Here is a 16566-nt window from a genome sequence, read left to right on the forward strand (position 1 = left end):
TCAGATGCTCTGCATGTGCATCAGCACCCGCACAGCAGGTCTTGCGTGTCCCATGAGCCTCTGACGCTGTGCATGCTGCAAAAGCGCACGTGAACATCGTTCTGCTCAGGATTCCCAAGAGAAACACCGGTGCTCCCGGCACAGGAGGAATGAGGACGTGGGCAGAGTTAAACCACCGCAGCCAAGACCATGTCACCTCCATGGGCATGAAGGGACGACGTCACCTCATGTGCCCTCACCTCCTGCTTCTGGCTTTGCATCTTGCAAAATGCCCGTGAAATGGGAAAACATCCGCTGGCAGAGCCGCAGCCTTGAGGTGCTGCTGGGTGTCAAGGCCAGGCTCAACATCTGGGTGTCCACCACACCACGAGCGCACCCACCCTGTGGTGGTCTGCACGTGGCGTGTCAGCCAGAAGCATTGCATTGCAGCTCGTTGGAGCTGGGAAGAGGCATCCACCAGAGGTGCTGAGGACGTTCCTAAGCTGAGAAAATACTAGTTTTCTCAGAAGTCTTCATGAGACTGCTAAATCACTTTTCTCCCCTCCCTTGGAAAACAGTCCTTACGACGTCACCCTGAGAAACATGGTGGGGCAAGGAGACCAAATGGTTCCCAGACTGGTCCCCCGTGTCCTGCCCTGATGCTGGTTAATCCCATCAGGGAGGCACATTTGCCCGAACAGGCTTGGCAGTGCTCACGCACGTCATGTTTTCCCCGAGGTGATCTTTCTGGCCTGCCAGGGTCTGCCTTACGTCTCTGGCTGTGCTACAAACGTGGAGTTAATCCACTTTTGGCAAGGAAGCCTGAGAATTTATGTCTGTGGAGTGTGAGGAGATGAAAAGGCACCACACAACATATTATCTGAAGTGCTCTATTGAATTACCGTCATATGAATCAAAATGACTTTAACGATGCAATTCGGCTTTTTGCCACAAAAAGGGACGACAGTCCTGAGGGAGGTTTTGGAGTCCTGGTCCCTGGCTGTGCTCCCGTCCCACTCTGGCCCCTTGGATGAAGACCATCGTTCTCCAGTGACCCACACCCTGCCCGAACTGTGGGGAATTCGGTTTCTGGACCAAATCGACTTTATGCCCCATCAACTCCAGCTCTTGGGATCAAAGATCTTCAGAGTAGTGCATGTAAGGCCTTGCAGGATCTCTGCGGTGTGTGCGCCCACCAGGATGGGTCATGTAACCCCAAACCCCCTTCCCACCCACAGCAGCACGAGCCGTGGGCTCTTACCTGCTCCGCTTCGGAGTAGGGGTTGTTCAGGACCACGGGCACGTTGCTCTTCCCCCACAGGTCACCGAAGACACGGTCGTTCTCCATCTGAGCCGGTAAGGCTTTCTGCGGCTTGTTTTCCCCTTCCCTGAAACTGAAGGGTTAAAAACCATTTGGGTCAGGGGGCTGGAGGGCAGCTGGGTGCTGGGACCATGGGGCCAGGTCCTGGAGTGATGGCTCCAGGACCTGCTCCAGCTTCTTCCCACAGGAGCGAAAACTCATGCATCGCCCCGCGGGAGGGGAGGAAATGCTCTGCCTCGGCAGAGGCGATGAATCACAGTGGCGAGGGCAACCCAAACACAATAGAAATTTTGCTGCGCGGGTGAGCGCGGTGCCTGCAAAGCAACAGGAAACCCCTGCCCCGACACTGGCTCTAGTAGGGTTACTCACCAGTCCTTCTGCCCCCAAAACCCAAGCTGGAGCCCTGCGAAAGCAAGCAGGGAGCAGGGGAAAGGACAGCTGCACGCGCTTCCAGCTGCAAAACCTCATAGCAAACCTCATAGCAAAACCAGCCAGGTTTGCAGAGCAGCTTGGTGCTTATGAGTGGAAAAGAGGAAAAAAACCCAAGAAAAAATAGGTGGCTCCCAGGAGGGAGAAACAGCTCTCTCTCCTCTTCCTGACCTTTACAGATGCTGCAAATGCTGGTGAGCGCAAGTGATTTTACTTAAGGAAACTGATGGATTGCCTCCCCAGAGCTGGGGACGTTGGTAAGGCTGGGGGACTGAGGATGTCCCCAGCGCTGGCTGCCCTGGCCTGCACAGTTAGACCGATGTAACTCACAGCACACACAGTCTACCGCGCACGTTTTGCCTGGGGAACGTACCGCGGGATGTCTGTGAGGCTGCTAAATGCCATCCAAGCAGGTGATGGAAAACCACTGCCATATGAGCCCTCGCAAAGGAGAAAAACAAATGGGGTTTAGAGACGTGATATTCAGAGAAGACAGGCTGCAGGATCCGCACCAAAGGCACTGACCGCCCTGGTGAGGCCACACGTGGGAAGGAGCTCCGTGGGTTGGGCTGCACGGGGCCCCACGCCAGTACGGGCACAGCCCCACCACTCGCAGCCACGCTGTCTTCACCCTTGCTCGATAGACCGTTGAGGTAATGCGCTCTGGCAATTGTTTTGCTCCTGCTGTCAGTTCTTAAAAAGTCTTTCAGATGCCCACTAAAGTCAATAATGAGCCTTCCCATTAACGACGGCGGGCTTTGGGCACCGACCAAAGTAGGACACTGACACTCAGGACATAATTCTTGACACTGCCACAGAAAGACACATATGTACACACAAATTCCGTTTCACAGTCCTCCTTGCCCCCCGAGCTCATGTCTTTAGGTACAGCTTAAGGAAAATACTTCACTTAAAGATGACCTCCCAGTGCTTTAAGTTTTCTGTAATTTTTCTGCCTTTACAGAGCAATGTTCAGCTGCCAAAATATTACACTGGGTTCCTGGACACCTTCCAAACATTGGCTGCCTTAGGGTGAAAGTGGCCAGCTTGGTGCAAGCGAGGAGGTACAGGTGCCATAGGGGCAGTTTTTACTGGGTTTTCTATGCCCCCCCAGGAAAAGAAAGCTATTCTTTTGTGACTTGGCTCCTACGAGTACATGAAAGGGTTTCAATCAGATAAAACACAAGAAACCGCACCCGCCACACCGCACAACCGCAGCCAAAGACAACAGGTCCCGGCTCTCTGCTACAGCCATGCAGTCCCAAGGCTGGGGACAACCACGAACCACGCAGTACCCACTCTGCCCTCTACCAGCCCATCCAAAGGGGAAGCTCAGGATCTCTTGACATGTCCAGCCTACCTCCATCTAGAGAATTCCCAGCAGCAAGACAGAGGATTAGCAGGGTGAAAATTCAGCAAACCTGGTTCTTCCCCCTAAGTCAAGGCCAGCTATTAAACCTCCCCGAGAATACTCGTTTCCACGGCTGCATGTCCCTGCCTTCTTGCCCTGAGCCCCATCATAGCAGGGAGAGTGGAGGCAGGTCAACACAGAGCCACTGAGCATGTGAAATGATGGGCGTACAAGAGCCATATCTTGCAGCTGATGAGCCCCAACATGCTGCTCCCCATAACTGGCCTAAAATCAAGACACAAGCACTAAATCCATAAGGCGGTGGAAGAAATCCCTTGGCTTTACTAGTGCCTGGGACTTAGCAGAGGGAACCTGCCTCCTGAGGGACCACGGTACCTCTCCAGGGGCACAGACTTTGCCTCTATGCAGACAGGAGAAGCTTGGGCAGACAGACCCCAGCGTGCCAGATATCCCACAGATGCCTCCAAAATGACAGAGAGCATATGCCTGCAGGCGCCTGGCACGACCCGCTGTTTCCAGGAAGGTGTTTGCAAGCTTGTCTAAATGGGCGTCTGCCGGCGCAAGGGAACCTCAGAGAGGAATCCATCAATCGGCAGCAGCAGTCGGAGGTCTCGGCTGGGAGGCTGCACATGTAATCTCATTGTCTGCACACCAGCAAAGCCATAAATGCTGCTACCTGTGCCAACGGCACAGAAAAAGACCAGATGCTTGAATTAAGTCATCGCTGTGGTTGGCTACTTTGTGTATTACAAGTATTGCTGAAGCTGCTCCTGTTCAGTGGCCTCGAGTATCACCCGACAGCGAGATGCACTGTCCTGAGCAACAGTGAAGTCCAGGTGGGCATTAAGGGTCGGATGCTCAGGAGCAAATGCTCCACATCCCATCGCATGTTTGCAGCTGGGGCAGAAACAGGTTGCTTATTGCTATTCTTGATGGACTTACGGCTGCGTGAACAAGGCAGCGAGGTGCTGCCCTTACCCTTAGTCTCTGCTATAAAAGCACAGTCAAGCATAGCTGCAACAAAGCCATTAGACTAAATTAGTGGTTGTATCTCTCGCCTCCGTGCTGGTTGTTGTGCTGCAGCGTGCTCGGTGTCAGGCGAGGAGGTCCGTCCCTCGCAGGGCTGCGGGTGCGTGCCCCTGCGCTGAGCTAGCGCAGACCTCTCCCGGATGAGGCTGCCCAGAAGTATCCGGCTCTGTCTTTTGGAGAGAGACAGGGAGAGAAAAGCCCATTCAGAGCAGCCACAGCCTCACCCCAGTCCTAGCCCAGATGGGGGGGGAAAAAAAAAAAAAATCAATTGCTTCATTTTACAAATATTTCCTGCCCGTTTCTTGTAACTGCCTTGTTTGCGAGCTCAGACAGGAACAGGGTCTTTTGGGTAAGTTATTTTCCTCTCTTGATTTGGCTTCCCAAGCCCCCAGCAGAGACGAGGAGTGACCTGCCCCGTTCATACAAGGATGCCACTCACACGCTCAAGGAGACCAGTAGGATGACCAGAACATCGTGCTTGAGCTCAGCCTCACGATAATGTTTCCAAAAGCACTTTATCGACAGGAGAACCCGAAGGGTCGTTCTCACAGGTTCCCGGTGGGTGACGGGGAGGGTGCAGTTCCCCCGAGGGGTGTTTCGAGGCAGCCAGGTTGGGCACCTCCGAGGAGCTGCCGTGGGAGCAGCCCCATTTGCAGCTACGCAGGGCAGGGGGGACCTTGCCCTCGGCCCCCAGTAGCAGTTGGAGAAATCCTCCCGACTCACCGTCAGACCCTATCTGGGCACTTTGGGGCATGGAACAAGATTTTTTAAATCACCACTTTAGGATCTTTGAGGCACTGGAAGCAATGCTGAAGATCTGTCCTTGGAGGCACTTGTTTGGCTGAACTCTCCCAAGGGCCAGATCCAGGATCCAGAGATCCTTCTCTGACCTGGTCCCACTGCCAGATCTATTAAATACTGTTAGCAAGATCTCTTGGATCTAGAGCAGGATTTTGGGAAGGGACACCGTTTGAGGTCATCTTTTGTTCTGAAAGCAAAATTTGTTACTTAAAAAAAGGAAGAGGAATCCTGCCCTCCCCCACTGGTGCACAGGCACAGCCTCACCTCGGAAAGAGCATCTGGCTGTTTGGAGAAATGAGAGGCACCACTGTTTTCTTTTGACTAATTTGATGATGTTGCAGTGCTCAGAGTGATGAAGCAGAAGGGAAGTTGCTGAGACAGCCGTTTGAGAAATTTCTCCAAAGCTTTTCCAAAAAGAAAGAAAAAAAAAAAAGAGCAAAAAGAAAATTTGTCACTTTGCTCCTTTGAATTTGCTTGGCAGAAGAATCTCTCTGATTTCCCAGGCAGAGATGAGAGATACCACTAGCTGCTGCAATCCCCAGGGGCCAGTTTGGATGAACCGATACGGATGCCGATGTCCACGCTTCCGATGATGGCTCTCGTGCTGTGATGCCGACAGCAGCACCCTATGCTGTGACCGCGGGGGATGGACTCCTTCCAGGCCCTTGTCCCGGTGGCTGAAAACCCTACGCTTGAGCTTGGGACTGCGTGGGAAGCTCACACGTGCACAGCTCACTTGCTCTGAGCTTCGGGAGAGAAATACCTCTTTTTCACTTTTTTTTTCCCCCTCTGCTGGTGTGTCCTTGGAGACGGCTGCAAGGCTCGGCTGCGCGTTGCTCCTTCTCCGAGTGCTGGAGGTTGGGGTAAATGGCTCTTGCCTCACCTTTCCTTTACCCCATGGGAAACTATACTCCGGAGGGCATTGCATCCTCAGAAGTTAATATTTCCTGGCTCTCATGCCCCTGGGGCAGCTCACAGTCTGCAACATTGGAAAATGTGCTGGCTGCAGACTCCTCGCCTCGAGGGTTAAAGCAAGGTCTGGCACAACAGCACCCGTTTGAGGGAGAGGCAGGAGAAGGGATCGGGCAAGATCTGGGATTTGCAGGGTGCGGAGGATGGAGCAGAACTTAGGAAGGAAGTGGGAATGTTGGAAGCAGAAGGAATAACTCCAAAAGGTGGGATAACTCTCTGGAGAGGCAGTGGGGCCAGTGTGCCCAGAGCAGGCAATGGTAGAGCGATCAAAGCAAGAAACCACTTCCTAAATGAGAAAGGGAAGCTTGAACAACACCGAAGGAAGAGGACAAAAGCCTCACCGACAAGCACGTGGCATGGCTTGAAGAAGGTCTCGCACCCTCAGAAGGTTAGAGCATCGCTGGGCTGTGCCCATTGCTGGGATTAGGGACTAATGAACCGAGCACGTTGCACAGAGCTGCTTCGGAGAGAGGTCTATGAAATATGAGGCTGGTAAATGCCATTGAGTAGGCATTGCCAGATAAAGACCTGGGAACAGATCCAAGCGATCCCAAAGTCCCATCGGTATCGTTCGAGATTCAGCCCACGTCGGATGCAACCTGCAACCACCACGCTCGTCCCTTCCCAGCCGTGCCCAAAGAGCACCGGGAGGATTCCAGCCTCAGCATCTTATTTGGAGGCCAAACACAGTTCAGGTCTGCCGGGAGAGCGCAGACTCGCACATGGGCCATGGGTTTGTCTGCTGGGACCACATACAAGGAGAACAGCCATCCCATGGGATGTAAGAAGCAGCACCAGCACGGGGGGCTGAGCGGGTGAAGGGTGCTTTGGAGACTGGTCTGAGAAGGCTCCACAGGGGTATATTTGGGTGGAATATGCTGCTTACAGGCACAAAATGCCTCTCTGGATTAGACTGATGTAGTCAGAGTGACGAGGAAGAAGAATCCGCCGAGGGAGAAGGGGAGGGTTATTCACTGCCAAAGCTTCCTACTTCATTGCTTTGCAGAATGGCAATAACATGATAGTTTCAGGGAACCTTTTCATTTCAGAGGTTTTAAAGTTTCATGTCCAAGTACGGAATAATGAAGACATCAGAAATGCAAATGAAATGTTTTGAGCAACACAAAGAGATTTTGGCGGCAGCAAAGGAGGTGGGAGGAAGAGAATTTTCTCTCTGAGAACTGCAAAATTACGGGGTTTGTTCCAATGCAGGATGGAGCCTGAAACCTTGAAACCCTTCATAAACAGAATTCCTGCTCTCAGCACACTTCTCCTTCTCAGGGCTGCTGATGCTGCTTTTTGGACCGAAACTGCCATGTTTCCATCATGCTGTTCATGTTATGGAATAGACCTGAGAAGAAAAATAAATACTGGCAACTCAGTGAGGGGGGAGAGGGAGGGAAGATGGGACATGACAATCTCCCTAGAGCTCAGAGGGAAAAACAGACCTAGGTTAGCTGGCAGTGAGTGAATCAAACTCTATTTTTGTTTTCTAGCCCACGGTGAGCCTCATGGCAGAAATGCCAGCTCTCATCATACCTTGTGCCCCGCTTCCATGCTCTGTTTTATGATCGACTTCATCGCAGATGGCTTGAGCCAAGGAGCAGACATTGAGCCGTGGCCGCAGCCTATCCCACGGACACGCACGATGGACCCAGGGCACCTTACAGCTGGCAATCAGCAGGGAGCAAAGGCCAGGTGATTGCAGGGACAGGTCCCTCAGGGAGTGCAGGCCAGGGGTGCAGGGGAGGGAGATGAACTGATTTTTTCCCCCAATGCAAACTTCACAGTTTCCAGTTTTCCTTGGAAGTAACACGAAAGACATGGGCTGGAAGCCCAAAGTATCAGGTGTAATTTGAATTGTTTTTGGCAAAGCCCACCTTGAACAAGAAGTGTTTGGCTCCTTGTGAATAACCTCAAACTTGTACCATTCCTTTCTGCCCTAGGAAAGCTGTCACAGCTCTGCGAGCCGGACCGGCTTTGACAGAGTGCTGCAGGCTGTGAAGGTCAGCACCAGGCGAAGACAGACACAGAACAGGATTGGTCCCAAGACCAGCATCTCCAGCTGGATTGATGGTCAAGTGGTCCAGGCTGTAGCTGTCAAGCTCAACCTTGAGTGAGGTTTTGCGCCCTCCTAGTGTCTAGGTAGAGCTCTATTCCTGGTTTGAGTTATGCCAGCTTTGCTTGCTCCCCCCCAGCCTGGAGAAGTCACAGCCTACAGCGTGAGAGCTGCATCAATCTGATAAGACTTGCTTATTTCCTTGGGCATTTCTTTGGCATCGACCAACAATCTCCCCAGTTATCCACTCCCCATCGCTCCCTGACCTTTCTGCACTTCTCCTACGGACCAAGAAAACTCTCACTGTAGAAGACCTTCACGATGCCCCAGCTCTGTCTGAGACCAAGGCGAGGAGATGAATCATTTCCAGCACGTCGCAGGAGTGGGAGGAGAGGCGGCTGAGAAATGCCCTTTACCCCGCAGAGCGGCTCTTGACAAGTTTTCCCTGCAGTATATCTCCTTTCCCACTTCTCCGCTCTAGCCGAGGTCTCCTCGCTCATACAGAGTCCTACCGCAAGAAGGAGGCTGCAGCTTTTCATCAGGCAAAAGACTGAAGACTAATTTTGACCAAAAAGTGGATTTTCAGTCCCAAGGTACACAGATTACATAGATTATTTTTTTTTAGGGTATTGAAAAATATTGAGTGGAGTTTTGTTGAAGTACCCACTTTGCTAATATTCTTGCTGGTTCAAGGTCCTTCAGTTTAAGTGAATTCAAAGTGGTTTGGTTTAATGTCTGAGTAGAAGAGACTCCTCAAAGAAAAAAAAACATTTTTCATCCCTCCTCCCAGCTGGAGCAGAATTTCCTCAGGGACCCTGCAGCTGGTGGGATGGGATGGGGACAGTGGGGGACATGGTTTGAAGGGTGAGGCTGTACCTTGCATCAAAATTCTTCAGATTGTGTCCTCCAGGGGCTTCGCTGGGCTGTGACCCCCCAGCTCTATAGCAGCAGTCTTAGCAAAAACAGAGGGACTTTTAAGCACCCCTGCACATTTTGTTGGGCCTGTAGTCAAGCATAACCCTATCAAGGTCTCAATTCTTTAATTGCTTAAACCAAGTTCCCTCAGAGATGGGTTGGTGCTGGATTAAAAGCCGTGCAGTCTGGGCAGGTAGCCCTCAGCTCAGAGAGTGTGCCAGGCTCGGGGGGTTAAATTGCCTCCTATCGCACAGCAGAGACCAAACCCAACAGTTTCAGAAAGCAGCCAAATGTGTGAGACCTGAGGGTATGTGTGGCGGGGGTGTCCCCGAGCGTGCCCTGTCCCACCGCTCTTCCCCAGACATCTGCCACCCGCCGCCGGCACCAAGCTGAGCAGTTGTTTTTTCTCTGACTCAGTGTGACCACCCTAAAGAGCTTTGAGTAACCATGTCCTCCGCAGAAAAAAAGGCATAATTTGGGAGAGCAGAAACAACGACGTGAAAACAACTGAAAATTAAAAAAAAGAAGACGGAAAACACACGGTGTGGGTGTAATGGGAACGATCGGGAGCTCTGCCTGGGCTCTGTCACTGAGCCGGGCAGGGAACCCACAGCAGGGATCCTGCTCCTCCACAGCTCTGCCTTTCCCCTCTCATTGTTTCTGATTAAAAAAAAAACACAAAAAACCACGATTTTTTTCCCCTCCCTAAGGAAGCAGGTGCAGCAAGGGAACTTGAAACTACAAATCCCTCTGTCACTGAACTGAGACCACCAGCTTCAGCGAGCCCTCCTGAAAAAGCGTCCTGGCTTTTACAGCCAGTCAATAACCGAGGGCAGCCACAACCTGCTGCGGCACTTGACACTGCTAAAATGTGTTTGGGGACTTGGGGAAAGGCAACAGGAAAAGGCAACCTATCATTGCTAATAAACAGCCAGGAGGTGAGAGAGCTGGTACCAAAATCAAAATAGCTACTAACAAGAATTTTGCAAAACACAAAAGGCCACAGGGAGCTGCTTTGGCTCCGGAGCAATGGTCTGCATCTCAGGGAAATGCCGAGGAAGATCAGGAGGACAACACTATGCACATGGCCCCTTGCAGAAGCAAATATCGGAAATGAAGCAGTTTCACCCGCATGATGAGACTTCACCCTTCTCAAGAAGCCATAGAGCAAGCATCCATATGTCCCCACCCTTGTTATACATGCCTATGCATATTGAAATAATTAGCTTGATCTAGAAAGAGCAGAGGGCACGAACAGGCAGCTCCGCTGTTGTATTTCAACAAGGTTTGGCCATTTCTGAGCTCTCGATGGGAAACATTTCCTCCTTTCCCAGAAGACGGGAGCACCCGAGGCAGTTCCCACTACTCTTGCACAGAGATCCCCTTGGCTTCAGCTGGAGCTGGACTGGGGATCCCCTCTCCCTTCCCCAAGCCAGAGCCTGACTGCCAAAAGTACAGAAGGTTTTGAAACTCATTTTTCCTGGGAAACATCATACTCTGCCGGTCTGACCTTCCTTCTCCCTCTCCGGCAAGTAACCAATAGAAGATTTCAACTGGAGAGCTCTAAAGCAGGATAGCAAGGACAGACAATACCATGACTCTTATTTGGCAGGTGGGGAAACTGAGGCACGGGATTTTGTTTAAACTTAAAACAAATGAGATTGAGAACATGGAACAGAAACAAATCCCAGCCCAGCCCATGATCCACCATATCACATAGCTCAGCTTTCCATGAGACATTACTCCTGCTGTCTCCCCGATATCCCATGCTTACATCTTTCTCCCTTTCTCCCACCACCTACGCCCAATTTTTCATTACTTTTATCTTCCCCTCATCAACCACTTCCCCCTTTTTTCACATCCCTTCCTCTCCATCTCCATCCTGCTGTGTCAGACAGCAGTCATTTCTGGAGAGGTGCTCACTGACACCTAAACCAGCCACATTGGGTAGCGAAACCCAGCACATTTCACCAAATGTAAAAAATGTATTTAGGGACCTACCAGTCCACCTGGACTTCTATATCTCTTGTCTCTACCTTGGAGGGTGCATCTCCATCGCTGTCCTTACTGCTGCTCTTCAGGAGATCCAGGACGGGCTCGATTTCTTTGAGCAGTTCATTGTCTTCCACGCCGCCGTTGAGGCAAGGGTGACCACAAGCACCCCCCTTCCCCTTCCCGGCATCCTGCCCTTTGCTGCCGGTAAAGATGCCGTTAACGTGGACCATCGGCTCCACCTCCCGCCCGATCTCTTTTGTCCACAGGGAGCCCATGGTGCGGTCGGCTGCTGGCAGCGGCTGCTCTTTGCCGTGCAGGCTTGGGTTGGACAAGTCGACCACCTTCGGAGTCGGGCAGAGGGGTCTGGTGACACGGATGGTTTTCGGCGTCCCGTCGCCTGCAAAAGTGGTCTCCAGGTGAGTGGTGAAGCCCTCGGGGCCCCGCAGGATGAGGACCACGTAGGTCTCGGAGGCGATGCTTCTCAGTATCTCCAGCGCGGTCTCATAGCTCACGTCCACCAGGGGCCTGCCATTGACGGCTAAAATGATGTCCCCAGCCTGGATGAGGCCACTCTGCTCTGCAGCCCCTCCTCGGATCAGATCCGAGATGATGACGGGCGGCTTGCTGACGCGCTCCTTCACCAGAAAGCCGAGGCCGCCCACCTTGCGCTTGAAGAGCCTCACCGAGATGACGTTGGGCTGTATCTGCTGCACGCTGAACACATTCTCTTCCATGGCAGCCCCCCTCTTTGAGCCTGCAGACCAGGACCTCAACACCCACTGAGCGCAGAGAAATTCGCTGTCCGAGACGCTTATCCACGCCGGGGCGGGGAAGGGGCAACTCTTTGGCGTTTTAGCAACTCGCCTCACTGCAAAACTCCTCCGGGATTCGGCTGCGGGCTGGCTTTCTGCAGCATATTCCCTGCCACCTCTCTTGGAAACGCAGCCTGGGGAAAGCAGGGTATATTACTGGTGGAAAGCAAGGCTAGGGACAGGGCAGGCAGGGCAGGCAGGGCGGGCAGGGCTGGGCATCCTGCGGCCAAGCAGGGGCTGGAGGGGGCAACATGCCAGCTTTCCAGTCAGCCTCTGGTCCTGCGCTGGGCAGAGTGGGGAAGGCAGCCCGCTCGCTTCACCGACATCCCTGCAAACAGTCCACGAGCTTCTTTATCTAGAAAAGAGGAAGACAAAAAAAAAAAAACAAAAAAAAAAACAAAAGAGAAAGCAAAGTGAGATAGGGCAGGCGTAAGTGCCGCTCGGCACGGGGCTCAGCACGCCACAGACACCCACATGCATCAGCCTGTCCCCACAGATGTCATCCCCCGGGCTGCGTTTGGGAGACAGGCTGCAGCCTCCCATCGCTCTGGGCTTTGTTTCCTCCGCTCCCCCTGCAAAAATCGGCACCATCTGTTCGGCGGGGGCCGGGAAAGCGCGGGGGGGAGAGGGGGAGCCCTGGGAAGGGGCTGCTGGGCAGCCGTGCTCGGACCCTCCCCACTTTGCCCATGGGTCACAAGCAAAAACCACGCAGGTCTGGCAAATGGGTAGAGCCGCGTGGAGCTCAGCGGTGATTTCTGCCGGCTGAGGATCTTGTCTCCTTGTGTTTTCCAGAGTATCCAACCACCCGATGGTCGAGATGGATTAGGGTGACCGGACAGGGGACGTATGTCCCTGCCCAGGAGGAAACCTGTTCCGTAGGTGCTGTCACACCGAGAGTGTTTCGATGCTTCAGGAGAAAGAGTAGCAGCCACAAGCAAAACGAGGCAGTAGAAAAGGACATTCAGCTCCCCTTACCCTGAGTTTTACAGCAAAGCACTTACAGAGGCAAGTGCTTTTAAGCCTGGCGACAGGGATCACAGCCTCAGCCTGGCTCAGCTCCTCCTCTCCCCATATTTCAAGCCTGGCACAGGGATACAGGAGGCAAAGCTAGCACTCCCCCGTGCCCAGCCCTGCCATCCAGTTCTGAACAGTTCCCAAACAAACTGCTTTAGCTGATGGAAAACCATCTAGAGGAGAACATGCAATGAGTTTACCCAGCTCTCGGGGGAACCTCATGCAGCTGGGTATGGCTTTCCACAGCCCTCATGTGGCTTGGGGAGCAATGTCTCATTGACTCCTGATGGGACCCTGGTTCTTACATGCCTACGCCTGTGTTCGATAACTTCAGCTCCCAAACCCTCTCCGTGATCCCCCCCCATTTCTCAGATGCTCTGGAGAACGTTTCTCTCCAGGACTGTGCCCTGACATTTGGCAGCAAGCTGAAATGCAGATGCCTTCTTTTCTTTTTTAAATCTGAATTTTGGGGAGAGAACAGAGGGCACTGGATCTGCAGGCTGGAGCCACTGACATGCCAAGGAAAACACTCTCCTGTCTCCCAGAAGCAGCACATTCAGGGCAGCGTTTGCACGTTCAGACACCGAGAACTGAGCTCCTCTCTGCCAGGAGCTCCCTCCAGCACCCGGATGGGAAAAACAGGGATCTGAGGAGCGGGGCAGTGACACCAGCCCTGGCATTAACTCACTTGAGCATTTTAATCCTCATGTGACAAAGGCTGCTGACCCCAGTCTGGCTTTTTACAGGCGAGTAAAGAATAGAGCAATTAGAGAGCAATAACCCAGGCTGATGGATTTAACCCCTATTGCCCTTCTGCTGCCATTACTCAGCCCTGCAGAGCAGTAGCAGCGTGCAAAGGGTTAAATGCGACCTGAGTAGGTCCGTGGGGAATCACCTCTTCAAGGGCTAATTAACCCGGGCGACATAAGGCCTAATTGCTGGGTGACTTCCCGCAAGTGGCCCTGGCCAGAGGTCACCGGAGCAGGACCTCCGCCAACCGTGATGGCTTGTGCCACCTCGTAGGGCTCGGGGCAGCAGAGCAGGACATCTCCTCCAGATCCTCAGGCCACCTGGGGAGGGAAGGTTACATATTTGGGGAGGACGGAGGGAAGCAGAGATCTGCTTCCATAGGGAAGGTCCTGTCCCTCTCCTCTTTCCTTTCCAGCCCCTCCATCCTTTCCCCAGCCAGAGCCCGCTTCCACCAGCAGCGCTGGACACAGGAGGACCTTGGCCGAATCTTCCCCCTCTTTCATGAGCTTTTTGGTGCCGGTGCCAAACCACAAGGACCGGCGTCCTTCTCCCTGCCCAGGGTCTGTCTTTTCCTCGCCCTGCTCCCAGCAGCCCACCAACACGGTCCCTGGATCCCCCAAGGTCACCGTCACCCTGACGTGCGGGCAAGCCACCGATTCACGGAGGACTCATTTCTAACGTATTAGCTGACGCCGTAAGGACGAACGAGGCTTTGAAAGCAGCGTAAGTACCACGCGAGTGCGGGACTGTCAGCTTCTCTTCGAGGGGACAACCCTGTTATTTGCTCTGGACAAATCTGCGGTGCTCACGAACGCCTAGCAGTCGGTGAAGCCTGTGTTCGCATCATGACCATCTCAGAAGGGCCAGGGCCATCTCAGGGACTGCCCGGCACGAGCCCCTGTCACCACCAGGCATCCCTGGCAGCTCCCGGGGGCAGATGCTCAACAGCCGGAGGAGATGATGGCTTTCAGCCCGGCTCGACCCCTTACTGCAGTGCTTGCAGGGCAGCGGGGTGATGCTGAGCTCCCTGGAAAGGGCCCTCACCCGCCTCAAAGAGCTGAGAAACCCCAAAGTGTTTACAGTCCCTCACTCTTCTCCCACCAGGCCAATTTCCAGTTCTTTCCTCCAAAAAACTTACAGCAAAACTTATCATTTGTTACATATACACAGCTCCAGCCTGCAAGATCCCAGGGAACAGCATTATTGCCAGGTGCACATCGTTCCCCATCCCCGAAACCTGCCGACACCTCAGCATTTCTTTCCTTACAGGCGGTAAGAAGAGAAAAAAGTAGATCCTAGGCGATACCTAAGCACCCAGCCAGGGCTTTCTCCAGGATGGGGGTGAGCACCAACGTGTCCCCCACAGACAAGAGGGTGACTCGCTCCTGGACCTCTCACGCTCTCGCCCGTGGGAGATTGGCGGCCGATATCTCCCCCCGCCGCAGCTGCCGGCTCTGCAGCAGCAGCCGGGTGCCGGCTGGAAGACAGGGAATGACATTATTTGCCTGTTTAGGATTTTTTTCCCTCCCTCTAACTCAAGCCTTTTCTTTCCTTTTTCTCTGCTGCTCCCCAGAGTAAGGACGGTCAGAAAAAAGCAAGAAAGCAGAGGGGCAGGCAAGGAGATTGAGGGCAACCTGCCTCTAAGCCCCTGACCCTTCTGCTCCTTTGGGGAAGAGTTGGACAAGCATTTTCATAGAATCATAGAACCATTTAGGTTGGAAAATAACCTTAAGATCGTCGAGTCCAACCGTTTTCCAGCTACGAAACCTTGCACAAACTCAGACTGAAGAGAGGAGGGAGAGGCAGAAGTTCAGGGCACGAGAAGGCAGCCGGAGGCACCCGGGAGCGCAGGGAAGACTTCCCCAGACACCCAGCGTGGGTCAGGGCTTCCCCCATGCCCAGCTCCCAGGGTGTCCCGGGACATCTGCAGGTCTAGTCCCAGAGGGGACACGTTTCGGATGAAACCTGAAGCGTTCAACCCCGTGCAAAGCGACGGGGAGACGCCGGCTGTTTGCAGCGTGGGTGGCTGAGCTGTGCTCAGCTCCGCCAAGTTCAGTTCTCCCTACGAGCGTCATTAAGAGTCTGATTTATGAACCCAAGGGCAGTAGTACGTTTGCGTGGTCGTACATTTAAAGCTACCGGAGGTGTCACGTCTAACTCCTTAAAACCAGTGAGAGCAATGCTGTGAGCAAGAGTTTCACTGGGGTGAGTGCTACTCGGGTGGAAACACTTACTTCACCCCTGAAAGACGGCTGGGAGATGGCCGATGCCATGGGCTCCCTGCCGAGACACCCCGCTTGAATAAACAACCATGGATGGTGCCATCCCACTCCCTGCCTCGGTTTCCCTCCCCTTCCAAAGCATAAAACCAACTGAAATTACAGAAGAGCAACAAACCCTGCAGAGCTGCAAACTTGTAGCACCCCAGACAAGCGTTACGAAGAGCGTTAACTCTGATCTCAACACCGATCCACGCTGACATTGCTTGTTTGGAGGCTCTAATCAGCGTGGAGAAGAGCGGCAGAACAGGCTCCCCTACGGCAGCGACGAAGGCATTCGCTTAACAAACAAGCCCTACGAAAAGCAATAACGAAAAGCTTTTAGAGTCGCCAGACAACATTTCGAGCAACAAACTCCAGCACATATGTTAATTGGATGATTTGATTTAGAAAGCAAAGCAGAGGAGAAATCAATCTTAGGAGCTTAACACAATCTCTTAACTCTCCCAGCCAGGAGTTGCAGGCTACAGTGAGCTAGGATGTACCCAACACCAGCCCTTCAGCATGGGCATTTGCGTTGCCCTTGCCCTCGCAAATCAATTTGGAGTCTTGTCTTCTCTGCGGTAATGGCTTACATTTCTATGTGCCAGCTTTAAATGGACACCATTGTCCTATTTAATTAGTTTTCATGGGATTTATAGCAGTCAATGAAGAAGCCCAGGGCTGACGGATTTATGCCCGTTTAATTTTTATGACCCATGGAGCGTCAGTGAATCTGATGAGGAGCAATGGGATGCAACATATGCACAGTTACTGTAAACCTGCATGTTTGTGAATCTGAAAACAGAGCATTAAAGTGATTCACTGGCAGCCGGCTTGCTCGTGCCAGCAGTTCTGCA

General features: G+C 53.0%; 1 protein-coding gene across 1 annotated transcript in view; it reads right to left on the bottom strand.

Moving 5' to 3' along the window:
- The window catches only part of NOS1 (nitric oxide synthase 1), a 40464-nt gene extending 28858 nt beyond the window's left edge, over nt 1-11606 (bottom strand). Inside the window, exons 1-2 of the mRNA XM_075039649.1 lie at nt 10879-11606; nt 1241-1373 (exon numbers count right to left, since the gene is read on the bottom strand). Coding sequence (XP_074895750.1) covers nt 1241-1373; nt 10879-11606 — 861 coding nt within the window. The remainder of the gene's footprint in view (nt 1-1240; nt 1374-10878) is intronic.
- Nucleotides 11607-16566: the final 4960 nt, after the last annotated feature.

Source organism: Buteo buteo, chromosome 11 (assembly GCF_964188355.1).
Source record: "Buteo buteo chromosome 11, bButBut1.hap1.1, whole genome shotgun sequence".
NCBI classification, from domain to species: domain Eukaryota; kingdom Metazoa; phylum Chordata; class Aves; order Accipitriformes; family Accipitridae; genus Buteo; species Buteo buteo.